The sequence below is a fragment of the Callithrix jacchus genome, chromosome 10 (genome assembly GCF_049354715.1).
Source record: "Callithrix jacchus isolate 240 chromosome 10, calJac240_pri, whole genome shotgun sequence".
NCBI lineage: Eukaryota > Metazoa > Chordata > Mammalia > Primates > Cebidae > Callithrix > Callithrix jacchus.
The window spans coordinates 17,430,354-17,443,235 of record NC_133511.1 but is presented as its reverse complement, the minus strand read 5'-3'; the positions used below and the strand labels follow the sequence as shown (position 1 = coordinate 17,443,235).

The 12,882-nt window shown below is 53.9% G+C and overlaps 1 protein-coding gene across 4 annotated transcripts in view; it reads left to right on the top strand.

The window, feature by feature from the left end:
- The first annotated feature begins 391 nt into the window (after positions 1 to 391).
- Positions 392 to 12,882, top strand: part of DSCAML1 (DS cell adhesion molecule like 1) — a 374,088-nt gene continuing 361,597 nt past the window's right edge. For all 4 annotated transcript variants that reach the window (XR_013523070.1, XM_035264707.3, XM_078339584.1 and 1 more), the window contains exon 1: positions 392 to 551. Coding sequence is in view for 3 of the 4 variants with exons in the window: in XM_035264707.3 (XP_035120598.3) it covers positions 506 to 551 (46 nt within the window). In the remaining variant the exon portion in view is untranslated. The remainder of the gene's footprint in view (positions 552 to 12,882) is intronic.

Genomic DNA, 12,882 nt, shown 5'->3' with positions numbered 1-12,882 from the left:
TATGCTGAGTCCAAAAGAGGCAGGAAGCTTGTGTCCCAGGTGACTGGGCCGGTAGAAACCGGGCGTCCTTGGCCGAAGTATGGCAGGCTCTTGGCACATGAATGATACATGCCTGTGTGCGACCACAGGCTCCAAGCGGGTGGGTGACAGGGACCCCTCGCCTCTCAGACAGAGGAGCCTGGTCGGGACAGTCTGGCCCGGGCCCCCGCCCCTGTCCCTGGGTTCGTGGGGTTGGGGTCCGTCTGGGCTCAGGGCTCACGCGGCGCTCATCACCCGGGGTGCTGCGGGGGGGCGGGGAGAGCTGCCGCCTAGCCCAGCCCCGCGGATGACAGGAGCCGGGGAGCCGAGGAGGGAGGAGCCGCCGCCGCAGCCGAGCGCTGGGCTGAGGAGCAGAGAGAGCGGGGCGCGGAGTGCGGGCGGCTGGGAGCGCGCTGAGCGGGGGAGAGGCGCTGCCGCACGGCCGGCCACAGGACCACCTCCCCGGAGAATAGGGCCTCTTTATGGCATGTGGCTGGTAACTTTCCTCCTGCTCCTGGACTCTTTACACAAAGGTGAGACCTGCGCGGGCGGCGGGGCGGCGGAGGCGGCGGGGCCGGGGTGGCACGGCTGGCGGCGAGGCAGGGTGCCCGGCGGGCTCCAGGTGCCTGAGGGGACCGACCAGGGTGCACGGCCCCGAGTGGGGCTTAGCGGGGCGGGGCAGGCACCTTGACAAGGGCCGAGTGAGAGTCAGCTCCCGACCGCTCCGCCAGCCACCCGTGTCTGCCGTTTTGGGGCGCGCCCATAGGGGTGGTGGCGAAGGAGCCCCTCATCTCCCTGCTCCCCGCCGGCCGCAGTTCTGCCCTGGACCCCTCCCCCAGCCCCTTGCCCGCTTCCTGCGGCTCGGTGGCGCTGGGACCCCGGAGTGCCCTCCGAGTCGAGGGGTCCTCAGGCCGTGACTCTTGACCTGGGAGTCCTCGCTTGTTCGGCCTCGGACTCGGCGGCTGACTCCTCCGCTGTGTCCGTGCGCCCCTCGCCCGCTGCTGACCCCAGCCCTGTCGCGAATGTTGGCGCACTGCATGGCGCTTATCCGAGCATTGGCTGGAGGTAGGGTGGGGACAGTGGGGGTCCCGAGAGCTGGAGGTCCCTCAGATAGCAAGTTTGTTCTCCAAACCCAGAGGTTACCCTTGCCCGACCCCCCCACCCCACCCCTCTGTCCAGGTGCTAGCCCCGGCTACTGCTTCGGCTTCGCTGCGCCACCGTGGCCACCTCGGGCAGCGCGCCCCAAGGTGCGAGATTCTCAGCTTCCGCGCCTGGCCGGTTGAACCTGGGGACAAGACTTCAGGCTGGGGGGCGTGTCCCTCTTCCCGGAGAGAGGGTGTTGCTAGGGGTGGGTCCAGGTGTCCGGCGTGTCCAGACCTGCGGCTGGGGCGCTGCGTACCTGATCTGCGAGGTAGCCGGGACTGGGAGGTTGGAAGAGGGCAGACATTTCCGACCGAAGCCACCTAGGCACCGAGTCAGGACCAGGCAGCCGCAGGTAGTCGGGCTTCCAGGCTATCTCAGAGGACGTGCCCCCGGGCTAGCAGATGGCGGGAGATGAGACGGCCGAACTCCGCGCCCTTGCGCGGTGGAGCACACACGCTCCAACAAGCTCAGCGTTACCTGTTCATCCCTCTAACTTTTCTCCTTCGCGCCCCGGGGCGGCTTCTCTCTCCCTTTGCCCCGCTCTTGCCCTGGCCAGGCGGCAACTCTTGACCCCCAGGCGATGAGGAAGGGCACTCCAGCGGAGGGTTGGCGCCCGGGGAGGGGTCAAGCCCTGCGCTGGCGGTGCTCCAGGGGTCTGGAGTCTGCAGCCTGCGAGAGCCCACTGCGATACACCTTAGGTTGGGGAAAGGAGAATAACCCTTAGTTGTAGATACCGCCGGGTCACTCCTGGCGTTTACTGGGGGTGGTCGGGAAGCGGGACAAGGAAGGGGTGGCCTCAAAAATCGTGGACAAAGTAGCTGAGTTTCTCAGGCTCAGTGGGGTTCCCCCCCTAACCCCCGTAACACACCAAGGTTGGTCTCTGCTGTTTAACCCCTTGCCCCCCGCATCGCACTCCTTAATCCCACCTTAGCAGAGCAAGAAGCCTGCCTCCTGTTCAAGCCCCACCTCTGAACCCCAGTCCCCCTCTCCTCAGGTTCTTTCTGCCTCCCTCCGCCCCCGCAGGCTGGCTCGGCTCGCAGGTTTAATTACATTAATATTAAAAATACATAAGGTGAGGAGCGGCTTTCTCTCTTGATAGCTCTCTCTCCAACCCCCATCCCCTTTCCCAATTTGTCAGGCGAGAAAGCACAGGCAGGAGCCACTGCCACACTCTAGCCCAGCATTGTCCCCAATCCCCCCGCACCCCCCCCCGCACCCCCCGCACCCACCCCGTGCCCCCACAACACTCCCTGGAGACCTCTTCCAAGACGGCCCATTTCCCGGGAGTGCAGGAGGCCCCTCGACAAATACCTGAAGGACGCTCCCCTCCCCCTTCCAAGAGCCTGGCATTAATAAATAAATGAAGCCGAGCTATTTGATAGGGCGGGAGCAGATGGGGGTGGGGGTGGAGAAAGCCCCAGAAGGCAACAGGACAGCCAAGGGGCAAAATCCTATCCAACTAGAGAAGGAAGTTGCCAGTGGCCTTGTGCCTGTGGGCAGGCTGGAGGTGCCAGGTGTGGCGGCCCCTTGGTGGCCTTTGGATCTGCAGAGCCTGGTGTCCCTGCGATTCAGTGGCTCCAGCTTCTGTTGGGCGCCAGGGCGCCTCGCCAGACAGGCCTTTCTTTTTCTTAGTGCTTTAATTGGGTCTTAGGTGCCAGGCTAGTCCCCGGGGCCTGTTCTGCTTGGGGTGGCATGGTAGGGGGGTGGCAGAGGCGGCTTGGGGAAGATGTGATGCGGAGACGGAAAGAAGGATGAGGTTTGGTGTATTTTCTCTCCCGTTGCCAGTCACCCCCGCGGCACCAAGGAAAATGTAAATGTGAATGTTCGAGCCTGTTACAGAAAACAATATCCTCTTGCAATAATTTGTACGTCCATCTGTGAGGAGCGGGAGGAGGCAGGGAGAGAGAGAGAAGAAAACAGGATGAGATGGAGCATCCTCTGGATGGAATTAAGCAGTTATTGAATGTGTTTTAAGCTACTGTTATTTCCATTCCTCTCAAAATACCTTTTTTTTTTTTTTTTTTTTAATGAAGCCTGAGCTAATACCGATTCCCCAGAACTAAACTGGGAAGATGTTTTAATCATCGGTTATCGAGTCTCCAATAACTGCCTTATTATTGCCAAAACAAATGCAGGTTTAGGCAGCCGGATGAACCCCGGCGAGGCTCTCTCCGTTGTTCCATCCAGCGTGCCAGCATCTGTGTTGCCCGCATTTGCATTTTTACTGTGTAAAAGAACAAGCTTCCCCGGCACTAAAATTCCTGTTTTCTAAAAGCCAAAATAATGGATTGCATTGATTTTTTCATTTCCCACCCCAACTTCTCCAATGGGGACTCATGGTTCTTCTCTCTTGAGAAGACCAAATTAAAAGCCTTCATCAGGCCATTAGGAAAATCTCCCACATTCTGTTCGGTGTCTAATTTAAAAGAGGGAGGGCGACGGGGAAATGTGTTTTTAAAATCTTGAAATGGCAAACACAACTTAGGGGAGGCAGGCGAAGGGCCAGTGAATACGGAGGAGGGGGTGAGTGGCAGAGAGGCCCCGGTTGCTAGAATAACATGAAGGAGATTGGCATTGCCAGGATGCCCGGCAAGGCTTTCCGATGCTTCGTTTTTCTGGGCATCAGAGGCAGCTGCCTTTAATATATTTCTGCAGTAGAATGGGGAGCTCAATTAGAAACAAAAAGCAAGTAAGCAGTGGACCCAAAGGCAGTGCTTAAGTTGACCAGATCCCCGGGGACTAGCCGAAGAGGCTTAGTTTTCTTAGGGTAAGGATCGGAGAGGAGGTGGGCAAGCAGATAGGGGTTTGGCCCCGGTAGCAGGCCCCAAACAGACTGGCTGGGAGCCCCCAGACACAGGGCCAAGGTCTGCCCAAAGCATCCCATGGGCTGTTAGTCTATGACAGAGGGGTGCAGACCTGAAGACTTCCTGACCTTCTTAGAATTCCACCCTTTCGACTTGCTTGGTACCCTGCTCTGGCTGGTGAAGGATGATTTAATTGTAGATGAAGAGAGGGGAGGGCAGATGCTCAGAGAGCTTTTCTGCAGAGATAGGAGGCCCAGGCTGGGAGGTTTTTCCCTCTTCCATGATCTTGGGGGAGGGGTTTTCTGGGGAGACCTTTGAAGTAGTCAAGAGAAGATCCCCCAGTTCCTGAAGTGATTTCTCGGCTCCCAGCCCCATCAATTCTAGCAGGTACTCAGGTGCCTGAATAGGGTGAGCTACAGACAGCAGCAATGGCAGGGTGCCAGGAACCAAGGGCACGCCCCAGATTTCCATATAATCTGCATATGTATTTGCATGCTCACCTCGCCAGGCCAAAAGCCGTGCCCTCTGTGAGCAGCATCTTGATCTCAGCCTCCATAGCAGCCAGGCAGTGGCTTCCCCTTTGCATGGAAGAGGGTGGGGCAGGAGCAGGGAGAAGAACTGGTGTTGGTAATGCTTCTGTCTCCTAGAGTTTGGCCTACAGGGGCTGAGCACTGGCTTCGTCATCTGGCAAGGCAGCCCAAGAGCTCCTACCACCCATACCCAAGAGCAGACAGTGGCACTGGGAATATTGGGGTAGGATGGGTAGCAATGGGCCGAGACACCCTAAGGTAGACAAAACTTGGGGTGTGGGTTGCTCCTCTCATGCTGTAGGAAGAAGAGGGTGAAGAGAGGGGTGAACTAGCTATAGAAATTCAGGGCCCCCATTAGCTTCTTGGTGGGTGCACCCCTAGAATGCAGGAAGCTGGGTGCCTAGGGCTGCCATCAGCAGGTGGTGAGGAGGTGCCTGATGGGGTGGGGGTATGAAGTGAGGCGGAATGCTCTTTCACCCTCCTAGTTTGTCGACACCTAGCCTGGGAGGCAGTTGTGGCTCCAGAGAGATTAGAGGAATAGCACCGGCTTCTCATTCCACCTCCCTTAGGGCAGCTTCAGGTATGTGGGTTGGTTCTGGCGGGGCAGAGGGAGGACAGGCAGTGCAGTCACTGAGGAAGGGTGTGTCAAGAGCCTGGAGTGATGCTTGAGGAGTGAGTGCTTCGAGAGACCTGAGTGCCCCTCCCAGGGAGCCAGCAAGGATGCTGCAGTGGGAGTATGGCCTTGGGAATGGTTTTGGCTACATTTCTAGGGCCCTGAGAGGATACAACCATGGGCCTTCCCAGATATTTTTCTGCATATCTACAGAGCCAGGAGGGGCCTGGTCCACCGGAGCCCACAGAGGTTTCCCAAGGATGTGGTGTGGAGGTGTAAGGAGTGAGGTGGAGTCTCAGGGGATGGATGGAGGCAAAGAGAAGGAGGGTCAGAGGGCAGAGCTTCAAGCACCACTTGCTCCCTGCCCACTGCCGTTCTTTCAACTAGAGCTTTTATTCATTATCTAATTTCATATATTGGAATAGAATGAAAAATAAAAAAGGTTGCAACAGACTACTGTGGTAGAAATTTGGAGTCAAGGCAAATTTGTCATTCACATCCTGGCTCTGCACTTACTGGCCATGTGACTTTGGGCCTCTCTGAGGCTCACTTTCTCCAGCTATGAAATGGGACTAAAGAAGATAATGCATATTGAGTAGCCAGAACATAGCTGGTGCTCAATATACATTAGACCTCTGCTTTTTCTCTGCATTGCCTCTACCTTCTTCTCCCTGCCCCCTCTCAGAATGCATCATCAGATTCTTCCCTAATCAGCCACATTTTTGGCCAAGCCGACTGGCTTAGACTTTATAACAATAAGAAAGACTGAGTAGTGGCCAGGACGTGGGCATCAACTCCTTCCATGCATCACCTTGCTGGGTGGCATGCAGGACTCCTTCAGGAAGATAGCCAAGGCCATTTGGGCACCTGGGTGTTCCTGGGGTGCCCAGCACACTCCCTTCTCCTGGTCATCAGTGGAAATGAAGAGGGCAGAGGCTGGCTCCAGACTTGGATTTGAGGTAAGGTAAAGGCTGGTCTCATATCTGCCAAAGGAAGGCTGGGATTGGTTGTTAAATCCCTACCATGTTGGCCAGAGTAAGAACTATTCTGGAGTTCATGCCAGAAAGCTTTGTGGAAGCTCGCCTCACAAAGCCAGCCGTCATAACTGTCACTGGATGTATTTCTGTGTCCCTCCCTGCTGAGATGAACCTCTGTTTTTCAGGCCGTTTTGCATATAGAGAACACTCTTGCAGCCTGTGACCTTGGGACTGCTCCTCCCTCTATGACCCAGTCTGTCATGGGGAAGCAGCACGTGACCCAGAGGTCAAGTGCTGCCTATGGCAGGCTGTGGCCTGTGGGCTCCTACATGTTGGGGAGGCTGTGGGCTCAACAGCCTGGTGCCTTGTTAAACAGATGTTTGTCCGGCGCTGCTTTAGCATGACCGGCATTAGCCTTGGGGACCACCCAGGCCACTCCAGCTGCTACTCCCCTCGTGCACCCAGCTGTCCAGCACGGCTCCCGACTCCCCGAGCCCTGGCTCTACAGGAAGCTTGCACTGACAGTTTCCAAGGTCACCATCTTCATTAACAACAATTATTCAAATGCTAGTTAGTTGCATATCCATTAAACTGATTCTAAAGAGATGAGTGTATGTGTGTGTGTCTTGAAAAGAGCTTTGTCCATGGACCTAGAAACCAAAGCTCCACCTGTCTTACCTGGGCAAGCTGCGTAATGGTTCATGTGGCTTTATTTCGCAGTCTGTAAAATGGACAAAATTACCCCGTCCTGGCTGTCCTACAGAGCGGTTGTTACTGTGTATGTGCATACATAAGAGTGAGGGGCATAAGAATGTGCATCATGTGACAGTGCTTTGTGTATGGAATGAGGCAACATATAAACACACACATGTAAAGACCACAGCAAACCCGGTTTTAGCCTTATAAATGTTCTGCTGAAGTGTGAGGCATAATTACTGTCATTTCATCATACAGGAGCGATGAAGGTCTCGCAGCTGTTCGTGGCTGTCTCTCCCTCCACGGGCCCCAACATATGGAGAATTTTCCTAGCTTTGCTTTTCAGCATCATGGGGAACAGCTGATGTGGCACAGTCAGGCTGGCAACAGTCTTCCTGGAGCAAACTTGGCAGATCCCCTGCGGCCCCAGTGGTGGTGGGAGTGGGAAGAAGCCTACCTCTGCTCCCTCCTCTCATTCCCCGCCAAGGTTCTTAGAAGCAAGTGTGGTCCATAGTCCTCTGGACCAAATCCCCCAAAGGGACATTCTCCCTGCAAGGAATTCAGTCTTTTGTGGGAAGAGCAGTAGGCAGAGTCCCATCTTGTGTGACCTCATTTAAGGTCACTGCACTCATTGGAATCCCTGAGAACTCTGGGGAGTCAAGGCTGGTGGACACCCTGCTTCTAGGGGGCCCTCTGGCAGTTGTGGGGTATGGGAGAGGATGGGACCCCTGCTTTGAGGGTGGGAGAGGGAGATTCAGGTGATCACCATGAGTAAAAGTCTTGCAGGGTTGGAAGGCATCTTTAAGGATGTGGAATGTGTCCCCGAATCAGAGGCTGATTCCCTCTGCAGCTTTCCCACCTAGTGTCTTTTTCTCTCTGCACTAGCACTTCCAGCAGCAGGGACTCCTTCCTTGCAAGGCAGCGCATTCCCCACCACACAGCTCTGACTATGACTGAGCTCATCCTTAGGGCATGTCAAACCCTGTGGTGGTCTTGGAACTTCTACATCACTGGTCCTGATGTCACTGCACAGAGCAAGGCAAAGGCCCCTTCTGCTTGGCAGCCCTGCCACTATGGTAGGCAGACGTCCTGCCCATCTGAGGCCCCTCCTCTGGACAAGCAGCTTTCCTAATTGCTCTGATGCACCCTCGTATGACATAGTTTCAGTGCTTCGTGGTGCTCCCGAGTTCCACAATGGCCAGTTTTCTGACAGCAGTTTTCTGGCCAGAATTGAGAGAACAGTGGAGACACCGCTGTAGCCCCAGCCAGGATGCTGGTGAGCTGTGTCCCTGGGGTAAATGACTCCACCTCTCTAGGCCTCGTGAATGGAGGAGACTGGACAAAATAATCTCTTAAGTCCCTCAAGCATTAACAATCTAAATCTAGGATTCTCTGGGGACAACTGTGCTGTCTGAGCCGACTCCCTGGAAAGAACTTTTGGCCATAAGGGACCTTCCTTTGACAGGCCCTGTCTAGAAAGGGCTGGAAGATTAAAGAGTCTGTCCAACAGTCAGCTGTTGCTCATAACTTCTCCTGGAGCTGATGGTGCAGGGCCTTGGAGGTTGAAGGATAGCTTCGTCTTCACTGGACCTGGCAGCTTTCTGGTTGCTGGTCACAGAAACCACGTTTGTGCTAAGAATCTTAAAAACAAACACCAAAACCACCATGTTTCTGATGCACGCAGGGAGGATACTTGAGCTCTGCCTTGCATGGGGATTGGAAATGGCGGGTGCTCTTGGGCCATCTCAATGACTAGGGTGGGAAGCTGCTGGCGTTTCGTTGGAGCAGGGATGGAATGTCTAATGACAGGGAGAGTTCCAAATAACTCAGAATTGTCATACCCTAATTGCTCTCTTTTGTTAGAAAAATCCCCCTACAGTGTGCTCACACCATGGGGGGGACGGTCGGAGTCTAGCCTGTCCTGTGCCTGCTGAGCAACACATACCGGCAGAAAGATGTGAAATGCAGCTCTGCCACTGTGAGCTGTGGAACACCAGGAAATTATCTGACTTAAGATCCTGTTTTCGTATCTGTAAAATGGGGTCTTGAGCAGTAGCTCAAGCTACATCCAAAGGCTGTTGTAAGAATTAAATATGCAATAATGCAAGAAAAAGGCTTCCCACCATTCCTGGCACAAAATAAATGCTAAAAAGAAATGGTGGGAACAGGTGCAGTGGCTCATGCCTGTAATCCCAGCACTTTGGGAGGCCAAGGCAGGCAGATCACTTGAGGTCAGGAGCTTGAGACATGCCTGCCCAACATGGCGAAACCCCGTCTCTACTAAAAATACAAAAAAATTAGCCATGCGTGGTGGAAGGCACCTGTAATCTCAGCTACTCAGGAGGCTGAGGCAGGAGAATCACTTGAACCCAGGAGGTCGAGGCTGCAGTGAGCCAAGGTGGTGCCACTGCACTCCAGCCTGGGTGACAGAATGAGACTCCACTCAAAAAGAAAGGAAGGAAGGAAGGAAGGAAGGAAGGAAGGAAGGAAGGAAGGAAGGAAGGAAGGAAGGAAGGAAGGAAGGAAGGAAATGCAGAGAGCATGGGACTTGGCCCAGGCTCCTTCTTGTCCAAGGACCGTACAGGCTCAGGCTGTCTGGTACGTGCTCTGGGGCTGTCTGGGAGACTCAACCATCTCCTTCCCAGGGTTGGGGCTCAGACTATTTCCAAGATGCAAATGTAACATAAAGGGATTTTGTTGAAGCAGCAAGACACCGTTTGGCTGGTCCTCCTCAGGGTTTTGAATGGACTTGGTGGGTGAGCTGTTAGGAGGATCACTCCACTGGTTGATCCTCTCTGGATCCAATTTTCCCAGCTCTGGGATGAGAACAAGCAGAGTGAAGGCACATAATACATCTCCCGTGAAAACCTTTGTGTGGAAATACAGTGAAGTAATCAACCTTGCAAATCAATCCGAGAAACCTCTCTAGCTCACATCTGCATGAAGAACTCCGCATGAGGCTTGGGAGTTAGCAAAAGCTGTGTGGCTATTGCAATGCTCTGTTGCTACTGATTCTACCACTATTGTTTTATTAACTTGATGGCCAAATTAAGTTAATTAATGTGGTGGTAAGGTCTTGTCAGCCCAGCAGATGACAACTCTCTGTCGTTGGGAAAGGAAATATAGAAATCCAGGATGGCAAATCGACTTTTCCAAAGGACTGTTACTCTGAGTATGGACAGAGGACACCGGTCTCAGAATTTCTGGCCCTGCAACAGACTTGGTGACTCTTTTAGCTAAGACTCTGCATTTTTAACAAGCTCTCCAGGTGATTCTCATGCATATTGATGTTTGAGAACCACAGTTTTAAGTTACTATTCTCATGATCATAGCTGAGCGGTAAATATTTGTTGCACAAGGATTCGCTTTTCCCACAAATACTTAACTGCCTTCCTGCTATAATGATAATGCGTGTAACAACAGCCACAAATACTTAGGTGGTACCAGGCACTTACGTACACCAGAAACTGTCCCAAGCTCTTCATGTATATATTAACTCATCCAACCATAACAACCCTTGAGGTAGATTTTGTCACCCCCTTTGTATCGATGGGGAAACAAGGCACAGAAAGGTGAGGCAATCTTGCCTGGGGTTACAAACACTGCTTGTAAGTGAGAGAGTAGGGATTCAAACCCAGGGAGCCTGACACCAGAGGGTGGGCTTTTCACCACTGTGTTGAGTGCCCAGTATGTGCTCAGGAGACAGAGTGGTGACCCAGACAGTCACTGCCTCAGGGAGCTAATGGTCCTTCAGGGAAGAGGATACCTACTGGCCCCTGGGCCCTGACCATTCCTCCTGTCCCCTGCCCCCTGCTTCCCTGAAGATCTACCACCCTCTCCTACAAATGTTTGCCATGCCCGGGTGAGGCTGAGTCTCTGAGGGGGTGTTGCAGGGGCCCTGTGCTGGCAGATACTCCTGAATGAAGAGTCCAGTGAATGAGAAGAGTAAATATTGTAAGGGAAGAGAACAAAATGACTCATCACCCTGTGGAGGTGGCAAGACATTAGTATTTCAGTCCCTCGGGTGTCCTTTACGCTGATTACAGATGATGACATGGGGGTCATTCAATGTGCACCTCAGAGCAATCTCAGTCAGCCCACTCCTCCAGCTACAGCCAGACACCCCTAGCCCACACAGCCGGGTGCGGGGGTGGGAGCCCCTGGGGGTCGCATACAAGGGACTCGAGTTCCCTTCGCCAGACTAATCCTGATGCTCAAGTGGTGGAGGGCGAAGGAGTGACTCGATGCAATGAATACTCAGGTTTCGGCGGTGACCCTCGGGGCAGGCAGCCCAAATGCCTGGGGGCAATTTCTGGTTTAAAAATATTGCTGTGCTCTTTCCACACTTCTAATCTCCTAGCAATTTGGAGCCTGTTTTATGAAACACAGCATCGGGGTGCCGCTCAATGTTAAACAGCAGAGAAGATTAAATGGGTTTAAGTCTGGGCGTCTGTCACATGACAACCAAGTCCATAACTTCCATCTTCCATTAAAAATCCATTTCCCCCTTTGACCAGGAGAGGCTTTGCTGTTGATCTGAGTGTCTCTCTCTTTATTTATGAAGTATTCCCCTCCTCTTGTTTCTCTCGGTAAACATGCCTGGTTCCATCTGCAGAGGGAAGAAAGAGCTGCGGGGAGTGGCTGGGATTGGAGGGGAAAGGAGGAGTCTCTGTCAGGGGATTTGCTTTCCAAATTGGGACCAGCCTGGAGAGAAGACATGGGGAGAAACTTCATCAGGGCCCACACTCTGAACTTGCTGATGTGATGGAAAAAGCTCGGGTTTGGAGCTGAATTTTCACTCTGTCTCTTCCTGGTTGTAGGATCTTAGAGAAGATATCAACTCCTTCAGCCTCCTTTTCCTCACCCATAAAATGAGACTAACAGGCCCTCCGCCTCGTACCTTTGAGTGAGGATTAAATGGCCCGGACTGGTGCCTGGCACGGAGAAGGTGCTCCATAAATGTTAGTCTCCTTTCTTTTGAGGACTCCGCAGCATTAGGCCCATACGACTTCAGGGAAATGGATGTCCAGCCACAATGCCACTGAAGTTAGACATAAGGACTACAAGGACTTGGATAACCTCAGGTGCCACTCTCAGGGGCTGCCGGACACCCCAAATCTGGCTTCCCCAAGCTCGCAAACCTCCCCACATCCCCACTGCCTTCGATCCCCCACCGTGTTTGACCTCTGAGGGCCAAACTCCTCAATCCAGCTGGTTTTGCCTGTTCTCCCTGAGCCCACCCAGTGCTCCAGCCTGCAAGGTTCCCACAGGGTCCCCCAGCATGCATGCCTCACCCACAGTTACTGGGCTGTCTTTTCTGGGAGTGCCTCCTCTTGTCGTTTCACCTATCCAGGTCTTCCAGTTCAGCTCAGCTGCTACCTCTTCCCAGTGCTTTTTCTCTGGTTGCTGAATAGCTTTCCCCTTCCCTTCCCATGGCTCTTGGCTTTTGGCCCACCTCACACACAGCCTGGTGCTGTTGTTTAATCCCCTTTCCTGTTCCCCATCTCCTTTACGAGCTCCTGGAAGGTGGAGCCATTCTCCTTGTCTTTGACGCCTCCCACCACGCCTGGGATATTGCGGTGCAGCGTGTGGCTGGTGTTTGGTAAATATCTGCTGAGGCAATGAACGTCTTCTCTGGTCCCTGGATGAGAAATGACTGGGGAAGGAGGACACTGAAGGGTGCAGCAGTCAGCCAAGAGGAAGTCGGGTTTGGAGAGGACTTGGAATCCTGCAGGGCTGCAGGGTGGAGCTGTGCCCTTTCATCTGTGCAGTAACTTTAGGCACCCTCGACTCCATGGGGAGAGTGAACAATCCCCGTCTCTCATATTAGTATATCCTCATGGGGATCAAGAACTGCCCCATTCCATTCCACCCTCTTGGCAGCCCTGGGAGGCAGCTAAGATGGTCCAATTACATCCTGCCCTTTCATAAAGGAGGCTCAGCAGGGCCAAGTAGCTTGCCTGAGGTCACACAGCAGGTAAGGGATGAACCCATGGACCATCAGACTTCAGCAGGGGAGGGGAGGGGAAGTGGAGGGAAGATGGGGAGGGAAAGGAAAAGGAAGGGGAAAGGAAGGGGAAGGGAGGGGAGGGGAGAGGGGG